At 43.1% G+C, this 23680-nt stretch overlaps 1 protein-coding gene across 2 annotated transcripts in view; it reads left to right on the top strand.

Annotated features, from left to right (window-relative positions):
* The window catches only part of INO80 (INO80 complex ATPase subunit), a 116893-nt gene extending 93213 nt beyond the window's left edge, over positions 1-23680 (top strand). Inside the window, exons 28-36 of one of the 2 annotated variants that reach the window (XM_074327899.2) lie at positions 778-872; positions 8291-8363; positions 14898-15056; positions 15691-15793; positions 16578-16666; positions 18548-18700; positions 18972-19131; positions 19857-20072; positions 22103-23680. In XM_074327899.2, coding sequence (XP_074184000.1) covers positions 778-872; positions 8291-8363; positions 14898-15056; positions 15691-15793; positions 16578-16666; positions 18548-18700; positions 18972-19131; positions 19857-20072; positions 22103-22320 — 1266 coding nt within the window. In that variant the 3' untranslated portion in view covers positions 22321-23680. Of the gene's footprint in view, positions 1-777; positions 873-8290; positions 8364-14897; positions 15057-15690; positions 15794-16577; positions 16667-18544; positions 18701-18971; positions 19132-19856; positions 20073-22102 lie in introns of both variants that reach the window. The other variant, XM_074327898.2, reaches the window with a different exon arrangement.

Genomic DNA, 23680 nt, shown 5'->3' with positions numbered 1-23680 from the left:
GTTTCATGGTGTTTTTTATAAACAGGCAGCTGTGTTGAGTTGTTGATAATAGTTCCTCTACAAATGGACTTTCTGAAATGTAATCCTTTAATCAGAGGTAATGAAAGAGGAAATCAGTGCTCATTTGGATATCATCTGTAAGGGGAATTGCAACTTCTGAAAATGGAGATATGTCCTCTTCACTGCATCTCTTGAAGTCTCTTCTCCATTCTCAAAAGTTGTAATTCCTCTTACACATGATGTTAAGAACATTCTCTGCCATGGAAAGTCACCTTGTCTTACATTGACTCTGACGCTTAGGCCTCCCTTCACAGTGACGCGTGCTTTGCTGAGAAAAGGAAGCTTAGGCTATAAATTCAAGGACTTTGGTCAGCAAGGATTTGCTGGGGAGAAACACCTTAGGGTGAGTGTTACTTATTTAGTCCATAGCTGTGAGAAACATCTAGTTGGTACCGAGAAGCCATTTTGGTTTAGACATTTCCTTTTGGGGTTTGTTTGTTTTTAAATGAACCCTACAGAAAGCTGCAGGAGTAAGATTAGTTTCCAAGTTGGAATTGAGGGGGGCTGTAGTCTTCAGGTTACCCTCGATTTTTACGCACTAGCAATAAAGTCATTTACAAATTAAATTCCTGTACTTTTGAGGTTGCTTTCTCCTCATTCTGGATATGATGACTTGCCCCAAGGATGGATGAGGTAGAAGGTGGGTAGATGCTTATGGGAATTGGAATACAGTAATTTGCATCAGACTGATTGTATCTTTTTACTCTTGACTGACAGGAATATATGGTTTATAGGAAGCATACCTATATGAGGCTTGATGGCTCATCTAAGATCTCGGAGAGGCGGGACATGGTTGCTGATTTTCAGAACAGGTAATGTTAATGGGAATTAGAAAAATCCTCGTTTGATTTTCCTCTGGTGCTTGAGATGGTGAGTTCAAAAGAAATACCAACACATTTCAGATTGTTAAGTGATCGTGATATATAGTTCCTGCCGTTTTAAGAGGTAGCTAAATCTGCTTATAGCAGTTCAGATCTGGTGTGTGTGTGTGTGTGTGTGTGTGTGTGAGAGAGAGAGAGAGAGAGAGAGAGAGAGAGAGAGAGAGAGAGAGAGATGAATACTTGATGATTTTTGTATTTGAACTCTGCTTCTTACTAAATCCGTCCCTGTTTCTTTGGGCAATAAAAGAAATGATTTCTGAGTATGACCCAATTATCCTTATGTGGATAATATGTATGTAGAAAAAAATCCACAAGGCTGTATTCCTAAATCCACAACACTCAGTGGCTGTATATGTGGGTGTTAACTTATAGTTGATTTTAGTTTGTTTTTGCTTACCTGTTTTACTTTGTATGAGTTTAAAAAAAACACAAAAAAACAAAAAAGCTTCCTTTCCCCTGCTTTTTCTCCAGCCTTGTAGCAGTACAGTGCAGCATGACAAATTGCAGCAGTGTGCATTCTGTTCAGCTGGCACCTCTCAGTTACAGTACTTCTACCTGATAATGAGCCTATGAAATTTCAAATACTACCTGCTGGATGCTGATGGCTTACAGAGCCATAATTATCCTAAGTGCAGGTTCTCATTGTAATAAGCAGAGTCTGGTTACTGCTCTCTCCAAGGAGAAAGCCAGGCTCTGCTAGTGACAGGTCTGCTGAACTCCACCCTTAATTTTCTTCCTGAAACCTGGAGAACTAAGGAATAGAGTAACTCTTAATGTTTTATAAATCAGAACACTCTTTGAATTTCTGGTCTTTGTGTAATCTGTTAATATTTAACTTTCGCATTCTTGGGAAGAAAGTTAAGCACTTAGCCATTTGTATTTAGGTTACAATTTTTAATTTCTTTCAGTTTTGAAGCACGGTTTATTTCAATTGTAAACCAATTTAGTGTAAAACAAATCCATATTTCAACATAGAATGCCCTCTGATTGAGAATTTTTGCTTTTGAAAATTTTTGCTATTGCATGATCCTTTACAGTGAGCACAGGTAAGGAGATTATCTCCTGATGTTGACAGTGTATACTCAGACCAATAACTTCTAAGTTGAAGCTGTATGTCTGATTTTTGGCGCTGTTTGACTAACAATAGAAGGGAAGATCTGCCTTGGACTTGTTTCAGTTTATTACCTTGAACCAACTGTGTGGATGGCCTAAACTAGCTTCTCACCTAGCAGAAGTATCAGCAGCTTCTTTTTTATTTTTTATTTTTTTTTATTTTTTATTGGGGAACAGGGTGTTTCTCCAGGACCCATCAGCTCCAAGTCGATGTCCTTCAATCTAGTTGTGGAGGCCACAGCTCACTGGCCCATGTGGGAATCGAGCCGTCAACCCTGTTGCTGAGAGCTTACACACTAACTAACTGAGCCATCCAGCACCCCCAGCAGATTCTTAATTTGATTATTTGAGACATGTATAAGCATAGTAGTGTCCCCAAGACCCTCCATTGGGATGCCCTCAACCATAAAATGTTTACCAGCTGATCTTCAGGCTTTTCTTGATTCTGAAATCAAATGAAACATATTTTACCTTACGTTTATCTCCTTACCTTTTCCAACCTAAGAGCTCCAACAGACAAGAATCTTATGTACAAAATTTATAGACTGTGTTTTCCCCCAGATTGCCTGTATTTTCTCCAGGCATGCCAGCATCTCATGTAGGCACACTGGTATGAGGTGGCATGAGTTGTGTGTTAGAAGAAAATCCATTAAGTAATCAGTATTCCACCTACTACTGTTTGTGTTTATTTTCTACTAACATGTTTGATATTGTACATTTGAGGATCTCATGAACAGCAAAGCTATGTTTTTCTAGTAACACCTGGCATCATTATATCTTAAAATGCCTATTGAGGAAAATTTGAGAGATATTTAATGATGAAAATAAAAATCACCCACAATCCCATCACTGAACAGTTTGTTATATCCCTTAGTCTTTTGTTTGTTTGTTTGTTTGTTTGTTTGTTTGTTTGTTTTTTAAGATTTTATTGGGGAAGGGGAACAGGACTTTATTGGGGAACAGTGTGTACTTCCGGGACTTTTTTCCAAGTCAAGTTGTTGTCCTTTCAGTCTTAGTTGCGGAGGGCGCAGCTCAGCTCCAGGTCCAGTTGTTGTTTTTAGTTGCAGGGGGCGCAGCCCACCATCTCTTGTGGGAGCCGAACTGGCAACCTTGTGTTTGAGAGGACGCGGTCCAACCAACTGAGCCATCCGGGAGCTCAGTGGCAGCTCAGCTCAAGGTGCCGTGTTCAGTCTTAGTTGCAGGGGCGCTGCCCACCATCCCTTGCAGGACTCGAGGAATTGAAGTGGCAACCTTGTGGTTGAGAGCCCGTGCTCCAACCAACTGAGCCATCCCGGAGGCAGCTCAACTCGAGGTGCTGTGTTCAATCTTAGTTGCAGGGGCTGCTGCCCACCATCCCTTGAGGGACTTGAGGAATTGAACTGACAATCTTGTGATTGAGAGCCCACTGGCCCATGTGGGAATCGAACCGGCAGCCTTCGGAGTTAGGAGCATGGAGCTCTAACGGCCGGCCCTATCCCTTAGTCTTTAATGTGTGTGTGGTTATATTTATACGTTGATACCATAGATAAGATTGTATGTTCTGATTTCTTCACTTAATAGTTATATCACAAACGTTTTCACATTTCATTTAAAAAGTCTGTAATCATTATTTTTGGTGACCAATATATTCTATTACATTAGGTATGCTCTATACCATTTTTCTGTTAAAATGTTGAGTGAATACTTTGTTTATGAAAAGCTTTGTCACCATTTCAGATTATTTTCTGAATATAGATTCAAACAAGGGAAATCACTGAGTGAAGGGATATGAACATTTAAGACTGTGCATATTGTCATATTGCTTTGTAGAGAGTTTTACTGATTTAGATTGCAACCAGAGCTGTAGTATGTTGACTTCTGATGATGTGGGCTTCTGAGTTGTAGAGCTACAGCTGTTCTTCTAGGCGACCCAATTCCCAGAAAACTGGACTGTGTGATCCAGAGCTTAGTATATTTTACAGTGACCTTTTAGTGGAAAATATCAGTACATGTATCTAATTTATTACTTCAAAATCTCTTTTTTAACTTGTGAGCAGTTATTTGGGCAATCCCAGTAGCACACAGTAGTTTTGAAAAAGCTTAGCTCTAAAAGCTTAGCTGACCGTTAAATTGTACTATTATCTACTTAGTAAACATCTTATTTTGCACAGCTTTTCTGGGAAACCTTACTTGAGCTTCCAAACCATACAACTGAGAATTATTTAGGGAGCAGTGAGGTGTTTGTTTGTTTTCAGAGTGAACATTTGAATATTAGGCAAAATGAACAACAAACTGAAATCTCCTTCTCTGCCTACATTGTGAGCGAGATGATTAGAGTTGGGATTATGACTCGGAAGAAATGAACTTTGGCTGTGCTGACGGAGGTTTATCAGGCAGACTCCTCCAAATGGGGAAAAAGTGTCTCAACTTACAAATCTGAGTGGCTGCAGTAGGCCAACATTGAGAAAAAGACAGGTGTTCTTGAAAACAAAAAGCATGCCTTGCCAAATATTTCATTATTATTAATGAAAAGACATCAAAAGAAAAAATTGTAGTTTCAACTGGAAAGCCCTGTGGCTCTCAAAGGTCAGCCAGAGTAAACAAGAACTCCTATAAAAAGCCATTTACATTCCCTTCATACAAGATTTATTTGTGAGGGATCCTTCCAGGAAAGAGTCTGACTGAGACTAAAGACTGTTTGGCCAGGATGTCCTGACTGGGCAACATTCAGAACATGTGACCAGTGCGTGATCCTAGAAGCTGTTCACAAGGTCTTTGCTCTGGGTGCCTTGGCCTTTGCTTCACTTCTTCCTACCCCATGACATTTACCAAATGGATTCCCCCGTTATCTGACCTCTCAAGGTGACCCTTTGGAAAACATGAGAAAAAGGAGTGTACTGTGGGTTTTTCTTTCCTGATGTGAGTTTTGTAGCGCTCGTGTCGTCTTTCATTCTGGCTCTTTTTCAGTCACTCAGCAGGTCTTGACTTCAGGCAGCAACGTGCCTGGTACTATTTGGGTATTTTGGTACAAACTGGCCTCATTAACTCAAGCAGAGTAAGGTCATTAACTCAAGCAGAGTAAGAGTGAGACCTAGGCGTATATCTCAGACCACCTGGAAGCGGGTCTCTGAGGCCCTTTTCAACACAGACCCGGAGCTGAGATTCCTTTTCAGCCCCCTAGAGGGCACCCAAACCATCATGTTGCCCCTGGGATTCTGTTTTCTTGGTTCAGTGGCAGCCTCCCAAACATTAATCCACATGATAAATACTAGATTTATTAAGTAGAAAGGAATTCTCAGCAGTTTGATTTAGATATTTTTCAGTGTGATTCAGGATGCAAACTAATTTCTTTGACTTTAACAGCCCAAGGTTTACACGATCCTTGTTTTTCCATTACAGTATGATAAAATTATATTGAATGCAGCCAAACCTTGCTACTTACCATCTACTTCATCATTAAAAGGCATCTTCCCAACACAAAGTTAATATCTAAAAAAAGGCACTTTCCACCGTTATATTTCTAAGTTTGTCATTTTTACCTAGATTCCTTTAACTGGTGTTTTTTCAATAATAATCCCTGTTTGTAAGTGATTATCACACCTGGCGTCTTATCTCTCTGGCTTTCCAGGCTGTGGAAAGGACCCATTTTTCTGCTTCTGCCCTTTTTTTAATTATGGTTCCCAACTGCCTTGTACCTCCCTCCCTGTCCCCCTCCCATTCCCCACCCCCCAGCCCATGCTCAGGCTCTGGACTTCCTTAGGAATTCCCAAAAGAGTCCTCACCATTGGGTGACTGTCATTAGCTCTCACACAGGTATTGATTGGAAAGAAGCCTCTGACCCCTGCCTCTGTATCCACCAAAGCAGGAAAGAGAGCTGTATAGGGAAAAGCAAGCTTCTCAGGGCCAGAGTGAGAAGGATTTTTCTATAGAGATTAGTACGGCCTAGAAAACTCAATTGTTATTTGAAGACTCTGGTTAAGTATTCTCTTATGGGCTGTGAGGTATCAAACTTTCATTTACATCATCCCGTATCTATGGGAAAACGTGTTTGTAAACTGGCAGATGCCTTTTAACTGTTTGGTTTGCCTTGTATGATTTTACCATAAAAGATAACATCTTATAAATTAAATAAATAAAATTATGAAATATTAAACTTTATGATAATATTCAAGGATAAACAAGTAGAACTTATGTTAAGAGTATAGAGCTTTTGGAATCATGTCCTACAGAGGCCTCCAAACATGCTGTTATCCATGCCATGCCTGCCTCTAGGAAAGTCGTGTTAACTGAATGCAAATAAAGGGCAGATTTCTACTAACACCTACCCAGCTTAGTGATTAACCAAGATGCTTATTACAAAATAGCTCCTTCACTGATACCATGTTTACTGTTGATATGTCATCAGTTAGTCACTTCAACTATATTCAGAGCATCCCAATTTTATATCCAGGAAACAGACTTTTAGCAGTCAAGTGACTTTATCAAGGAAGAACAGCATCAAGGGATGAAAGCATCCCGATGTCAGTGTTTCCATTTTGTTTTTACTTGAACCCACAGAATAATATTCATTTTACATTGGGATTTAGTACCTATATACCATACCTGAAATTTCACAAAACAGCATTTACCCTTACGACCTGTGCTATATTACAGTATTTTCTAATCTGTTCTGTTTCTTTAATTTATTTCTGTAATGTGGTTCAGATCCACCAAACGGATTTCATGACCCATGATAGGTGTCACCTGCAATTTGAATAACACTGACCTAAATGAATTTCCAGTTGTATCCCTCATTATAGTCATAAAGAAAGGGGATTAGCAACTTGATTTAGAGGACTGCAAAGTTTTCTCTCAGGTATAATGCAATCCCTTAGAAATGTTCTGGAAAATAACATCGGGTTTTAGGAATGTGAAAATACAAGATAATTTTAAAATGTATTTATGGTGTCTGCAAGAGCTGGATTCAAACTGAGCCCCTAACTGTATGCATATACATAGGTAAATCTTACAGTCAAAGCCTGCTTTTGTACTCTGGCATGCACCTTGTTCCTAGAAGATACTCAGTAAATACTTGTTGCCTGAATGAGTGACAGTGGCACCTACTGGTTTATTTGTAATTCTAGGTTTCTGGAAAAGGACGTAACATGAAACAAAACTATATCTAACTGTTTCTTGTAAGGGCTGTGTTGTAAGGGCATTCATTAAAAAGTACTTTAATTCCAGCCTGTTGTCATGGATTGATCCTAAGTTCAACTTGATACCTACATAGAAGTCCTGACCGCGGTTCATTTTTCTGGGACGGACTTTCTTCATCTGAAAATGAGTGCTTTAGAATTATAATCATTAATTCTCAAATTTCTGGAACTCATGATTCCTCAGGGGAACATAGGAAATACTGATTTATCTCCTCTGTATGAAGTAGGAGTGGTTTGACTTGTTAAAAATTTAACTGTTAACATATAGAAAGAGGCCTCTACTGCCATGATAACAAACTTTTCTTTTATATTTGCTACATGTTTGTAATTATATTGCCTATCAGTCAGTATTAGTGGGCAGCAAAAGTATATCTGCAAATTGGAAGATGACAACCATGGTTTGATATTAGCCGCAGAGCACCTTTGAACAGTGTGTTAAAGAAACGTTAGATTGGCCTAGGTAACCACCAGAACTCTTTGTAAGATGCTGTTTTTTTTTTTTTTTTTTTTAGTTTAATAGACTTTATTCCTTTAGTTGAACAACCTCTACACACAAAATAGATGGTTTAAGATCTTTGAGTGGAAAGGAATTTAGGTCTCAAAGGTTTTATGAGTCTGCTACATGTTTTCTGGAAATTATTTAACTGAGACTTTTAAGACCCCTGAAGAAAATAGAAAAATTGGTTCAAGGAAACAGCAGTTAGATTTTGGAATCAAACTACCTACCAATTCTTTAAGTTAGCAAACCCAGAATTGGAAATTGGGGCAATTCCTCTTCTTTAAGATTTCCTACACACTCTAATTCACTCTGGGAAACAGAAGCCTAGTCTATGCTTTAACATTAAGGTGAACACAACTGACGGCCTGGAAATTTTGTGGAAGTATTTTGAGGGTAGTTTTGAGTAGGGATGAAAAAAATAACTAGACAATGCATAAGGTTAGATTGGAAACCATGAACTTGTATTGAAGATGCTGTTTTGTATTCAGAGATCACTCTCTTATGCCAAGTGCCATTTTTCTTTTTCAGTTGTTCCTCTTAACGTACCCCACTCTCTCCTGCAGGAATGATATCTTTGTGTTCCTGCTAAGCACACGAGCTGGAGGACTGGGTATCAATCTCACTGCTGCAGATACAGTAAGTAATGAGAGCACAACACACTGGTTTTCTGCTATAAATGTATCATTCAGTTGGCATTACCCTTTGCTAACAGTGGTCGCGCTTTGCCTAGAACTAGAACATTTTAGCTTTCCTTTTGAACTTTCTATCCATTCTGTTGGAATAAGTTTCTTACGCATTCATTGTGTAAGAATGAATGCCTGCTGTGTGTCTGATACTATTCTAAATACTTGGAGTACATGAGTGAATAAACAAACTGAAAAAAATACCAGTTTAACCAGGTTTGTTTGGGGAGCTCTAATGGAACAAATTGGGAAGAATTGTTCTATTACTCTTATGCATTATTTCATCATAAGAAAAACTCATATTTTTGTATCCCAAATTTCAAAAGTTGGTTGGAGAGCAATGAAATTGGTGATTCAAAAAAATACATTCCATCAAATTATCCTTTCATATCCAGTCTCTTTGGAGGAATACTTTAGCAGCTGAAAGGGAGAAAAAAAGAACATTCCTTTTGAATCTCAGAATTATTCCCAGTATTCAGATATATTTAATAACAATTTCAGTAATTTTTGACATTAAAATGCGTAAATGGAAAATTAATTTATAGAAGGCATGACTCTAAAAATGTCATTTTATGTGGCTGTTGTGGTACTTCTCCGTGAAATAGAGAGCATCAAAATCCCCCCCAAATAGTAGGATGTAAACTCTGGAGAGTCATGGAGAAAAGAAGTACAGGGATGGAGAGGCTTAAACAGACTCCGCAGCAGAGCTAGAGCTAGGTCCCATTTTCCCAGTCTCCACTCTTAGGCTGTGCCACTCTTTCTCCTTATTCACTACTATACCACAGAACTGCTTGCTTTCACGAAGGAAAAACAGATTCTGTAATACCATTAAGTAGAATATCAACCATAGGACTCAGCTATACCTCCCTTGGCATCTAAACCTCCAGCCAGTTAACCAGGTGGGGAAGGGGCTCCGGGGGCGGAGGACCACCGGGACGTAGCTGGGTAGATGCTGTATCTTACATGCCCATCATCCGCCTCCGTCATCTTAAGAAAAGGCTGTCATTGGTGTTCTTGTGGGTTCTCTGATGTGGTGGCTCACTTGGTACCACATTAGGTAGCAGAAGCTTGGCTTTTTCTTTACCTCTTGTTTCTCTGTAAGCATTTCCTACAGTCCCAACTTAGTCATATTCCCCGTGTGAGTACAAGATTCATCGCGTTCTCCTAGCTGATCTTTTGGACTCTAGTCTCAGCCCCCAGCCCCATACCTACTCTGTTACTTTGTATATACTCTTCTTTATTAACAGTGCCACTCCCTTGCTTAAAACTCTTCAGGGAGTCTCCATCATCTACAAGATAACATATAAGCTCTTTTACAAGGCATGTGGCCTTTATCTCCCTTTCCAGCCTAATTGCCAGACTGCTTCCCCTTCTAAAATTCATGTTCCAGAAAATAATGACTGACTTACAGTTTTCCTGAGCACACTATCCTGTATCACACTGTTGCATAAACTCTTCCCTCAGCATAGATCATTCTCTTGGGTGCCTCTTCTTCCACCTGATAAATTTCAAAACCTTATTCATGATCAGGGCTTACTGTGTTCTGTGGGTTGGTAAAGCTTCTCTGTCTGATAAGGTGACATTTGAGCCAAGATCTGAAGAAAGTAAGGAAGCAAGCCAAGCATGTATCTGGCAGAAAGAAGAGCATTCCAGGCAGAGGAGATAAGTGCAAAGCCCTGAGGTGGGAACACGCTTGGCATAATCAAGAACAGCAAGGAGCCCTGTGTGGGTGGAGCAGAGTGAATGAGGGGGGCAGAGTGATGTGAGATGAGTGCAGAATCAGATCACGGAGGGCTGAGCAGGCCCTGGTAAGGGCTTTGAGAGGGAGCTGCACGGGAAGGATCTGAGCAGATGACTAACATGATTGGTCTTGGGTTTTAAACATGTCCCTCTGGCTTGGAATAGGGAGTGGGGGTGGGGAGAACTACAGGGAGAAGGGTAGAACAGGAAGTTCAGTTAGGAGTTAGACACGAGATGATGGTGACGTGGACAAGGATTGAAGCAGTAGAGGTAGTGACAAATATTGGCATCTGCATGTATTTTGAAGGCATGGCTGATGAGTGGGGTTTGTTCCTAGATTGAATGTGGGACATACAGGAGATGTGACGGAGAACTCCAAGGTGTTTGACCGGAGCAGCTGGGACGATGGAGACACCAATTACTGATTAAGGGGAAGGTTGCAGGGGGGAGTACGGGTTTGATTGGACAAATCGAAAGTTTGTTTTGGTTTAAAGTTCAAGATTCCTGGTAGATGTTCAGTGGCAGTGTCAGCCAGGCAACAGGATCTGGAGTTCAGGGGAAAGATTGGGGCCGAAGATGTGTTTTTGGAATCATCACGTCATAGGTGATACTTAAGGCCATGACGCGGGATGAGGTCACCTGGCGAGGTGCAGCATAAGTGCATTTGATTACAATGTATTTTCCTTCTCAGCCTGCCTGTCTCAGCTTTGGTCTATGGTTTCTTAAGGAATAGTTCCCTTAGCTGTTCATTAGTTGTTCATTTGACCCTTAGCAGGTCAAAAAAATAAGCAGATTTGAGGGGGAAGATCTGCATCATGCTTCCAGTGTTCACATAGTTTGTCTGGTGGGGGTAAGGAGCTCCTGCCAGCCACAAAGAACCAAAATAGGCCCCTAACCCATAGCAAGAGGAATAGAAATAGGAATTCCCTTTTTATGCTGGGGGCTAAAGAGAGGCTCTGAATATTCTGAGTTCCCAATTCCAAAATAATTTACATTTAGTTTTGAGGGGAGGGCTTGGGGACTCACTTGTAAATTAAAACCTTATGGAATACTCCTCAGAAAAATGAGACCACAGATTGAAATCAACTCCTAGGTTATGCTTTTTGTGAAGTCGGGTTGTGCTTTCTGTGTGTGTTACTAGAGAAACAATAGGCTTAACTGCTTGCCTGGCATTTTTCCTTTGTCCTGAGATTTATTTAGCTTTGGAAGATCCCCAGAGCCATTTATGGACAAGGAAGAGGTTAGTCAGCCTAATATGTCAGGAAAAACTCAATGTCTTATGATTGAGAATGCATATATAAATATGTATTTGTAAACAGTGGGACTCTGGCACACTCTTTTAGTAAAAACATGGTTTTTGCATGTAATTAATGGCAGCTGCCTCCTACTATCCGTGTTGTTCTTTGTGTGTTCTTCCTGAAGTAGGGATCTCTTTGCTGTTTTAAATGTTTACATGTAGAGAATGAGGAGCTTTTGTCCCTTGGCAGCAATGTGAAAAGTCCTGTGTCCTATAAGACAACGTGGGACAGCTTTCAGCCCTCCCAAGAGACTGAACTTCCACCCATTCTCTTGGGGTGGGGGACAGGGGAGGAGATTTCCACCCTCCAAGTGCTGGGCCAGCTTTTCCAGTTGTTGCTCTTAAAAATGTTCCTGTTTTCCATTTCAGTCCATCATCCCCTGAAACTACTTCTCATCGACCTACATATAGTCAGGTGCCTTCACCCCATCTCAACTCTTACCTCTTCCTCATCATTCCTGTCCAACTTGGTGTTTACAACTTCATGAAGGTGCTATTAATATATTTCCCCTTAGTCATTGCTGGGCCACGCTTTGTAGATTGACTTGCTTTAATCTTTCCTAGTTAAGTCAGTTGATCTAATCCTTTCATTATTGTTTGTTTTTCTCTAGAGTGTCTCACTGAGTCCCATAAACCTGATTACCAAATACAGGTGTCATTTCTGTCCTCCTGTGATGGGCATTGTCTCCCCACTTCCCCACCCCGAGTTCGTGTGATGGTTGATTCTGTGTTTATGTTGTCAGATTAGATAATAACCATACATTTAGCTTGGTTTTTAGTTCTCTATTTTTTGTTATTGTTTTAATTTATTTGCTCATACTTCATGTTCATTTTCCCTGGGTAAGTATTTTTCTAAATTTTATTCTCTCTTCCAAATTTCCCACTTCTTTTTAACTCATGATAAGTAGCCACTAAATTTGGGGGGTTTTTTGAAGTTAAATTGCAAACCTATCTCCCTAGGTTTTAATCATACTGTTTATGAGCTCAAAAAAACCCAAGTTGAATCAGGTTTGGTTGTCACTGAGACTTGCAGGAAAAATGTAAATGTTAAGGAAGCACCTATGACATGATTCATAATATAGAACTCCCCATTATGAATTCATGCTGAACCATTGCCTCAGGCTTGGACGACTAAAGGTACTTACTATATTTGGGGTGTGACGTCAACTCTCATTTTCCACAAACACGTATGTAGTCATTTAAGGTATGTTGGGCAAATAATGTTTCCCCCAGTCCAACTGCTAGTCTCCTTTTCATTAACGCTGCCTCCTCTTCGTTTCTTCTCCTTGAAAGTTTAAACGGGATTTCCTAGAATTTTGTATATCTTGTTGAAGTTCCAGAATGTCCTGTGGTCAGGTTTGCTGTGCTCCTCTCCAAGCGACAGGCATTGTGGACGTCCATATCCTAGGTGTGTGGACACTGTGGATTAACAAACGGTTTCACAATGATCTTTTTCCTTGGCAAGCAGTTTAAAATTTTCTCCCCCAAAATTCTAACGTGTACTAAAAATTGAGGGTTTATACCTCATATAAAAGCAAGGCAAAAAAGCACCAGTGGGGATTCTTATTAGTAGAGGCAAGAGCATTGAAAATGGCTGATGCCTTGTGTTCATCTTCACCAAAAGTCTGAATTCTCCAGAGAATGGCAGAAGAATTGCCTCTGTTTTTAGATGAGAAAACCAATAAATTACTTAGGAATAGTATTAAGCAATGGGAAAAGCATCAGCAAGAACGAGTTTCAAGAGAGACAAATCACTCTCCAGGTTATATTTTTAGGCTCTGTCTAGTTTTGATCAATCTCCTTAGAGATTCTAATGTAAATTGACTAGTGTCTATAGAATTCTACTTTGTACTGATGGATGGTGTCTGTCTTCAAATAAGACTGGACAGAAAGATATTTTCAATAAAAATAATTGGACACGCATAGATACTAGTAATTGAGTGGGAACTTGGACCCGGGTAGGCAAGGAAAGGAATTGCTACTAGTGTAGCTTGTGGGAGGAGACTGTTAGAATTGTGAGCTCCGGCCAGTCTCTTCCTACTTTATAGGATGAAGGAAATACATAGGCTATTTTGTGAAAATTTCATGAAGTATATATGCATACTAGTGCCAGACATATTGTAAGTGCTCAACAGATTTTATTTATTATTTCTAATAGGAATTCATAAGGAATAGGAAAAGGAGACATGGTTATAAGCAAGAGAAATCAGGGAGGCCTTCCTGAAAATGGTGAAGCTTGAATCAAATCTTAAAGGACCAGTAGAGAAGAGTTGAAGGGTTATAGGTCAGAAAAACAGCTTGAGCAAAAAGTGGTGCAAACAAATGTAGTACAAGTGAGGAACACTGAAGAGACCTGTCTGACAAAAGGGAAGGGGTGCGTTTATGTTAGGAAAGAACAGAAATGAAGTTGGTTCAGTATAGCAGAACCGATCACTGAGGGAAGTTTGGGCTTGGTGTGTTACAGCATAACTGGCAGAGAGGGAATGGTCTGCAGTTGTACTCAATGTAGACTGAAGACGAAGGAGACGGAGATCTAGGAAGCACGCTGGTCTGACAGCATTAGTGAGGCAGACGTAGGTGGCAAGGCCCTAGCCCAGGAGAGGGACAGTGGGACAGTAGAAAGGATAGATTCGTTTCTGAAGAAACACACTGGTTTTGGTGACGTGATTAAGTATAGAGGAGGATGCATGAGAGATGAGGGCCATTTTGAAGTGGCTTTCTTTTAGGGGGTCCACTGGATTGGATAGTAGCCTCAGGGCTGACGACCCAGGAGTCTGTTGGTTTTCGGATCACTACTGGGGTGGAGGAAGAGGCAGGACATTTTGTTGTTGTTGTTTGTGTTTGTTTTTTAGCAAACTGAAAGTAGCTTCCAGGGAACCTTTAAAGGTTTCTTTCCTGGAATTCAAGGGGCAGGGAAAGACCCTGTTGACGGGAGCGTGAGAATGCCTGGAACGTCATGCCTGTCTCTTACCAACGTCAGCTTAGTGTTAAGGAGAAGCTTTTACATTCCTCACATCCATGGCCCACCACTTACTTAGGTTGTGTAGTCTTGGATAAATTCTCTAATTCCTCTGTGCTTCGGTTTCCTTATCTATAAAATGGGGTCTTAATAGTACCTAAATCATAGTGATTATGGGATTTAAATGAGTTAATACACATAAAGCACCTAGAACAATGACTGGCAAATAGTGAGCACTAAGTGTTAACTAATTATTATTACCACTCTCTCTTTTTTATGAAAACCCTGATAAAAGCCCAAAGTATATCCCTTTATCCAGGGCAAGTGAAACAGTGGCTTAGTTTTATAAGTGAATATCTGCTCATTTTAATATAGAAAAAAATCTGACACGAAACTCATGCAAAGAGATGAGTGGCTGAGTTGCTGTCAGAATTCCTGGCCTTGCCCTGAGAGTGCTCAGTCCTTGCTGTGTTCCCGTCCTGCCTGCGCAGGTGATTTTCTATGACAGCGACTGGAACCCCACGGTGGACCAGCAGGCCATGGACAGGGCGCACCGCCTGGGGCAGACGAAGCAGGTGACTGTGTACCGGCTCATCTGTAAGGGCACCATTGAGGAACGCATTCTGCAGAGAGCCAAGGAGAAGAGCGAGGTAAGCACAAGGCAAAGGGAGTGCTGTGCTGGTGGAGGAGACGGGAAGTCCAGCCACATCGACTAGACGAAGACGCTCTTGCCTTTCGTCAGTCACGAAGGGGCTTAATTTCTCCTGGATAGAAAATAAAATCAGGTCCTGGACAGCAGTCACCTCTCCTGCCCTGGCCATTTCTCACTCCTTTTCTACCAGAATGCTGTTGACAGCCTAGATCCGGCTGTTGGTTATGTGGAGGTGACACCATTGCCCGCATGTACGACATACTCTCACATGCAGAGAAGAAGAAAGACAGTGGAGCGCTCACCCTAGTACTCTCGATTTGATCAGCCTTTAAGTTGTATGCCAAATTGGCTAGTTTCCAAAGAAATTTATTATTTGGAATCTTTTTTTCATCTTGAGTTAGTATTATTGGACCTTCTAGCTATCAGGTAGCAGTCCCGAGCAGAGAAGTTCTCATTGTCCTTTCTGTTGGAAATGGAATAAATTCTCTGGATGAGCCAGTTGGATGAATGAAAAAGAAATAGGGGACCCAAGGGTTCACCGGAGGAGCAGACTGAGAAACATGTTTCTTCTTGGATAGTTGCCATATGGGGATGGATGCCTGGTTATGATGTTTTCATCTGCTTTTGTGTAGATTCAGCGGATGGTGATTTCTGGTGGGAACTTCAAACCAGATACCTTGAAACCCAAAGAGGTAGTTAGTCTGCTTCTAGATGATGAAGAATTGGAGAAGAAACGTACGTACTCTAACCTCTTATTAATGCTCTCTCCTCCCTACAAAAGATATTTTTCTGGCCCCGCACATCTGAAAATGGAAGAGGCTTTTTGCTGTGTGCCAAGGGTAGACAGAGCCAAAGGCTATTGGGGGAGAAACATTTTTGTGTTAATATTTTATATTAAAACACAAACACAACTTATGGAATAGAAGGTAAAGTGCACATATATTTTTAAAACAATATGACTTCAAATAAATTTGTACCAAGAAGGCTATTTCCCTAGACTCGGCAGTCATAAATTTACTGAATTCTACCCAGAGAAATATTTTTATGGAGCTGAAAGCGCACATTGCTGTAAAATACAAACCCTTCTCCCATGTGTTTCTGGCTTTTGAGAACCATGGGTTTCCGACTCACCCTGTGAGCCTCTGAGCTGAGCTTCCACGCGTCACGTCAGAAAATAGGATGAAGCTCCTTTCTTACAGTGCTCACATCTGCTGCCGCCTTCTGAAAATCTTTTGGGGCTCTACAGCCACACTTGGTCTGTGCAATGAGAAATATCATTGCAAAAAATAAAGACAATGAAAGACCCATGGTAATTACACAGTCATGGTTTGAATTCCAAAACTGTTAAGAATCCAAGAACTCTGTTCCTTCTCCAGTTAGAAAACCACCGGTTGTCTGCCTAGGGCAGATAAAAAATCATACTTTGGAACATAAATATCAAAGGATGTGGCCACTTTAATTTCAGAGAAGAGGATTACGATTGCGCAGATACTTCATCCGATTTTTTTTTTCTTGATAGTAAGACTGCGGCAGGAAGAGAAACGGCAGCAGGAAGAAACCAACCGAGTCAAAGAGCGCAAGCGCAAGAGGGAAAAGTATGCAGAGAAGGTACCTCAAACTTGGGGTGGCTGACAAGGACCGGCGGGGGCAGGGAGGTGCTTACAGAAAAGGCTTCGCGGTACATGGCTTGTCGTCTTGGTTACTGGTTGGTAATCCAGCTCCAGCTGTGTGTGATAAGCAGCAGTTCTGTGCTTCTGGACGCTGGATCAGGCGAAACGAAGCCTTGGTAGACCTGTACTCCCTACACAGACCCACCTGTCTGTGGTCACATGATTATGAAAACCATTTGTCGGGATGTTATAAATCATAAGGCTAAATATGGGTAAAATGGATGTATTTACATTATTAGATTCCATAGAATCTTAGAAAGGGCAAGAGGTCATTAGATCCAATCTCTCTACCATGATTCTGCTAGTGTACTATTCAGTGTCATCCACCACTGGAAAAAGAAATCACTGGCCAGTCTGTACATCTCTCTTTCTCCAATTCATGCCAAGGATTTGAGCTGTTTTTTGTCTCCCTTCTGACATTTCCTGCTTGAGCCCACTAGACTACCTGCAAAGTGAGATGTAGTTCCCCAACATTTCTTCCTGTCTTGCTGTTTCTACTAAAATATTGTGTCAGTAATCCTTACCCCTGGTCTTTATTGACATGTAAATCAGAAGTGAGGCCTTTAGGATTTGGTCTTATTTCAGGAGTCAACCCATTAGTTCTAATTTCCCAGACTTATTATATGTCCAAGGACTGTTGTTTTGGAACCAATTTACTACCTTCCAGAAAGTGCTTCCTAATTTTTCCTGGTGGGTTTGGTTTACCTTTGGATTGTGCTACCCTGCCCCTCCCAGCCCTGGTTTGGCCCCTGCTCTTAAACAAATTAGTCACCTATGCTTCTGGCATCTCTGTATGTCCCTTCTGCTAAGCGGAACTCTTTCTGAAGGATGCCCCTGGTGCTCACTGTAGTTAAAAAGCTGAAAAATCCCCGGAATGAAGGATCATGTCCTCCTAGCCTGGGCTGCCATCAATACCCAGTTCCTCAGGTTCTCAGGATCTCAGGGTCAAATCTCTAACCCATTACTTACTACGATTTAGATTAAAATAGCTTTAACATTTAGAAGAAAAGGTGGTTTTCTCATACAGGACATTGTAAGGTTTACTGAGTTCACATCAGACGTCATCTCTACTCTGAGCGTAAAAGTTTCAGATAAATACCCAGTGATAATGTAAACTACACAAAGACATACCATATCGATCTTAATGTAGGTGTCGAAACAAATAAATTAGGTACAGTGAGTGGATGTGATTCCCAGAATTTTCCAGATACATTCTGTGATTCCAGGTCCCTAATCTTGACAAAGCCCTACTGAACTTGGTTCTAGAAACTGCTTAGTGTAGCTCAGTCACTCAGCCCATAAACGTTTACATGTAAATTGAGGGAATGATGACCAAAAAATGACAAAAACCCATCATTATTCCTTGCGTATGATGAGAACATTCTTTCTCATGTATATTTAAAAAGAAGGCAGAGTAAAAACAGATGTACAAAAAATGTGCTACAGGCATCGGCCCTCCCTCTTGTGGGACCGCGTCAGTTCAGCCCTGCTACGTGCTGCCGCGGGGACGTGCAGAAGCTGGCTGTGCACTTGGCCACGTGAGGAGGAGGCCTGGTGCAGCTTCGGCTCGGTGTGGCTGGCCTGCCTTTCAGCTCTGTATTATTGTGGTAGAATATACCTGAACTCTTAAGACATCCCTTTCCTCCTTCCTCCTTCCTTAGGAGTTTTTTTCTTCCTTAAAAATACACTAATTGAAAAAAGTGAAATCTAGAAGTTTACAGTCAAATTTCTGTCATCACTTTCTTTTCCACGCCCACTCTTCTTTCGGTGCCTATCCTCATGCTTTGTCCGTATTTCTTGATTTGTGTGTTCCCAGAAGAAAAAGGAAGACGAATTGGATGGGAAAAGGAGAAAGGAGGGCGTGAACTTGGTGATTCCATTTGTTCCCTCGGCTGATAACTCCAACCTGTCTGCTGATGGGGACGACTCCTTCATTAGCGTGGACTCGGCCATGCCCAGCCCGTTCAGTGAGGTGAGACTCCCTTTAGATGCCTTCATCGCAGCAGTGGGACTGCCCTGACCGGGTGGCCATTGTTTCTCCTGGAGTCCCCTGCCTTGGAGAAGGGAGTTGCACATGGAATCCATAAGGAAAAGAAATGAGGACAGGCTGGCTTCTCTGGAGCCAAAGCAGGGGTCTCACCCTCAGGAGGGAAGCAGTGGCAAGACCTGAGGAGCCGCCCTCACGTGGGCACAGGGCCACGGGCTGTGGGTACAAGCAGTGGTGGTTTCTACCCTCCCTCTAGATCTCCATCAGCAGTGAGCTGCACACCGGCTCCATTCCCCCCGATGAGAGCAGCAATGACATGCTGGTCATCGTGGATGACCCGGCCTCTTCAGCCCCTCAGTCTCGAGCCACCAACTCTCCCGCTTCCATAACGGGGTCTGTCTCGGACACCGTGAACGGTAAGTGCTGCTGCTGTCCCATGCACCTTGGGCCTGGTCCCCTGCGTCAGAAAAGGCATTGGTTTGGCGGTGGATGAGATCCTGGTTTATTCTAGAATCATGGCATTTGTGTTTCCTTTAAAGAAGAATGGAGTGGAACAAAAAGAATTTGGAGGCTCAGAATTAGCCCTGTTAAGTGAAAGGGAGAAAGGGAAGCTTTAGGGAAAGCAAAGTGAGAACTATACAAAGATTTCAAACTTCTTTGTTTTATAGTCACCTGGTCTTTCATATTTCACCTTATTTTTGCTAGTTTTTAATTAAAATTAGCTTTTCTGGGCCTTCCCTCACTTGGTTCTGTGGGGCCTGTGTGGCTGCTATTTCTCAAGGTACTCGAGGTTTAGAATGGGAGTAAAAGTTGACTCTCGGAGGCAGGCGCACACTGGAGTTTGCAGGTGGGTCTCAGGTAGCCAGTCCCTGGGGTTCATTAGTAATGACCCCATTTAGAGAAGAAATTCAGGAGTAATGGAACCACTCTTCTAGAAAGAAAACAGCTTGAGGAGTCGGGTTATTCTGTTTAGAATTGTGACTAACTTGGTATGACTCCATGGCCCAGCCATTAAATGGGGACCTAGACCTCCCTGAAAGCCCTGAAACAAACACCCTTAACCTACCCTGTCAGGAGAAGATTCTGTTAACATGAAGAGATTGATTTTTTTTTCCCCCTCTTGGCCCGCTTATTCCCACAGGAATTTCCATTCAGGAAATGCCAACCGCAGGACGTGGTCACTCAGCCCGAAGCCGAGGCCGCCCCAAAGGTTCAGGAAGCACAGCCAAAGGAGCAGGGAAAGGCCGGAGCCGGAAGTCCACCGCGGGCAGTGCTGCCGCAATGGCAGGAGCCAAAGCAGGGGCTGCAGCAGCCTCCGCAGCCGCCTATGCTGCATACGGGTACAACGTGTCTAAAGGTACAAGGCCCCATGGGGCCGCAGGCTCCTTTCCGGTCAGGGAGAGCCCACTGAGTGTTCTGCTGGGTAGACCAGGTAGGACACCCCCAGCCCAGGAAGCTCCTTCCCAGAGCCCATGTTGGGTTCTGTTTCTGCATTGAGCAGTCCTGACCTCCCTTTGTCCTTGTGACTTAGTACAGAGCCGCCTTCAAGGTGAAATAGCTGTGGAAGGAGAGAGCTGAATTTCTGGACTATACTCCTTTCAACAGTCAGAATTTTTCCTGCTTTGAGAACTGATTTTTTCCCAAGATCCATATTTCAGTAATTACATTTCCCGAGACCCATTTTTCAGTAGTCTCGGGCTAGCATAGTTAACATTTACCCAGTTATGTGATCCATCACCTTAGATTTTAAGCACCTGCTGTGTACATAACACACGGACCCTGCTCTCAAGTGTGTAATAGAAGTAAAAAGGGGAAGCTCTATGTGGAGTATGTTTAACAGCGAGACAAGGCAATATATGTGTATTGAGTGAAAAAAGAGGGAGTGAGATTTTCATTGAGGCTGTAGATCAGAAAAAGGAGGAACCATGGACCTGATGACCAAGTGCCCAGACTGTAACTCAGAAAGGAGGCTAACGATTGATTTGTACTGGCAACAGAGTTGGCAGTGACCAAGGCCTATTGGGGGTCACCACGCAGGTTAGTCAGGCCGTGCTAATGAACAGCAGTGGAAGCCAAGTTTGGAAGGACATGGCAGGACTTGATGGGCAAGAGCTTGTCAGGCGTATGACAGTGGGCTCTGGTAAGTGTGAGAAGGGAGTGGCTGTTGTGACCCTGACAGGTGGACGATAGTTGTAGCAATGGAATGTAGGACATCCAAGAGGGGTAGAAGGGGCGCCCCGTTTACAGACCTCTCTCCCCATTCAAAACATGGGCTCAGTATTTAACTCATGGGGTTATTGTAGCAAGGAAGGTATTATTGAATAGAGAGTGCTCAGTAAATACTAGTTCACTTCCCCTTTCTGCTGCTGTAGCAATCTCAACTTTCATTTGTTTGTTCATTCAACAAACGTGAAGAATAATAGCCGAGGCCAGTGTTTTTGAACCCTCATCACATCTTTGGAAAACAGCAGCATTGCCAGTAGTCAAGGCTTCCGTGGGGTCTCACCCACAAATAGGCAGAGCAAGGCATCATGGGGCTTCCTCCTGGAGACCTGGCCTGAAAGGGGGCAGGAGGGGCGGAGGAGGCAGCGGGGTAGCGTGCCACAAGAAAAAGCAGCAATGCTGGATAACGGTACAGGAAAGAAGGAAAAGAGCTGCTTCAGAGACTACCTGCAGTTCCACTGTGGCTGAAAAGAGACAGGTGTCTGCCCACCAAGCACCGAAAATTCTTTTTAAGAAAGTAAAACCAGTACACAAGAAACAATTGAGGCATCGTATGAGACAGTATGTTACCAGCTGTAAGTGGATTTGGCTCATACAAGGAAAAAAGAGAGTTCACTGTTGCCCAGGAAGCCATCACTAAAGGCGGGAGATTTTAACTGGGTCCTTGAAGTGGCAAGGCTTAGAGAACAGGGGTGGCCACGTCTGGTGCCAGGAGAACCGCATGAGTCTAGACGCAGCTAGATTGGGCCGCCTTGTGCCCTCTGGCCAGACGAGTAAAGGACATCGTCTAAAATTAAGCAGCTAATCACAAATGGTGTAGAAAGAAGGAATATGGAAGAAAATACTTATTAATGCCTAGTAAGTTACAGCTCATCCCTCACCCCACATGTAACGTGCTCTTCCCTGGAGCACCCAGGTGACGTCTTACTCCTTGTAGATGACGTAACGTGAAGAGGGCTGGGTCGGTGTCAGATTTCTCTTAAAAATACATCCCTCTTACTGAATGGACAGTTGACAGGAGTAAGCAGATGTGCTCAGAAGAGGTTGTGGGAAGGTTCCCCACGACCTCACCTCCAGCGCAGACTCCAGTAACCAAGGTCAGGTTCCAGCAGCTCAGCACGACTGCTGCTTACTTTCCTCTTGTCTCTCTCTCCACGCCCACAGGAATATCTGCCAGCAGTCCTCTGCAGACGTCCCTTGTTCGGCCTGCTGGCCTTGCTGACTTTGGACCTTCAAGCGCCTCTTCTCCCTTGAGTTCCCCTTTGAGCAAAGGAAATAATGTTCCTGGGACTCCCAAGAGCCTCCACTTGACCAGCAGCCTAGCCCCAGACTCCCTGGTCCGGAAACAGGGCAAAGGCACCCACCCCTCTGGAGGACGGTAACCACCTGGGCCCTCCAGCTTCCTTTAACCAAACCGGGGGCTGGCATCCTAGCCTGCAGGTGGTCTTGTTTGGCTTGCCCAGTGCAGCATCTTATGTACCGGGTCAGGGGGCAGAGGTGACCAGTTGCAGCAAAGGAAGGACAGGCAGGTGTTAGTGCGAGCACTTTCACCACCTGTGTCTTGAGTCGTGCTCCGGGGTTGCCTGTGGGAAGGAGGCCCGAGAATAGAGATGAGCCCCGCAGCATCTCAGATGAATTTGATAGCTGCGTCTTACAGCTCGTGCTCCCGGGGAAGGGCCTGGCGTATACCCCAGGTAGACGCTCAGGCACACTCCATCCCCCTTCCGCTCTCCAGCTCTGGCCATGTCCCTTGCAAAGGTTCCACAGTGCTGTGAAGAGCCTTCCACAGGGAGCCTTCCCTTAGGGCTGAGATTTCCTAGAGGGCTCGGAAGGGAGGAAATCATGTACCTGGTACCCTCAGTCTTTGGGCAGCTCCCCAGGTCTCCAAACCCCATTTGTCAGTGTCACCGATGAAGAAAGCAGTGAGTGCAAAAGAAGGTCGTGGCTTTGGGGGTGACAGAAGGCTGGAGGAAGCATGCCTGGAGACCGTGTTTGCCCAGCATTTCCTCCCCTGTCCTGCATGGTTCACACCAGAGAACCTTCAGGTCCCACCAGCAACAGTAGCAGCAGTTCCCACCTTGGGACTCCTAGAAGCCAGTAAGAGACCAGGAGCCACCTCAGTCAGCAGGACGTCCTCACTGCCCTCTTACAGACTCCCCTTGCCCTTCCTGAATGCACAGTCTCCCCACCCTCGCCCTTCAGCCCCCTGCTTGGCTGTATGCACTGTCTGTATTGCACTGAGAAAGGAAGGGACAGCAGGAGTGAGGAGGAGAGGATGGAAAGAGGGCAAGCTCAGCACCGAGCCTCCCAGCCCCACCAGCCTGAGCTTGCTTCCCTCCAAGAGAGGCAAAGGGGTGGTGTTTGCATGGGAGGTGTTTCTGCCTGTCCCCCAGCCTGATGTCCTTGGTGGAGCAGGTGCTTCCGGGCGGGCCAGCCTCTAATTTGCACACCTGAAAATCGCGGAATTGAGTTTAGATAGATTGATTTTTAAAACTTTTTTTGGGAGTAGGAGTGGTAGGGGAATCATTTAATTTAAATCATTAAGATTCCCCTGCCCAAACTCAAACTCCTGTGTACAGATGCTGTTTAGAGGGAAGCAGAAAAATGCCAAGCCTTTTTTCTCTTTGAATGTGCTATTTTTATAACTGAACTTGTACATATGTATAAAGAGAGACACATCTTTCTTTTACTAACTGGAGAAAAAAATCTTAAATAAAATGGAGTGAGATAATTTTATGTAAA

Source organism: Rhinolophus sinicus, chromosome 3 (genome assembly GCF_057876585.1).
Source record: "Rhinolophus sinicus isolate RSI-liver-muscle chromosome 3, RSI-T2T, whole genome shotgun sequence".
NCBI lineage: Eukaryota > Metazoa > Chordata > Mammalia > Chiroptera > Rhinolophidae > Rhinolophus > Rhinolophus sinicus.
This window is presented reverse-complemented; position numbering and strand designations above follow the sequence as displayed.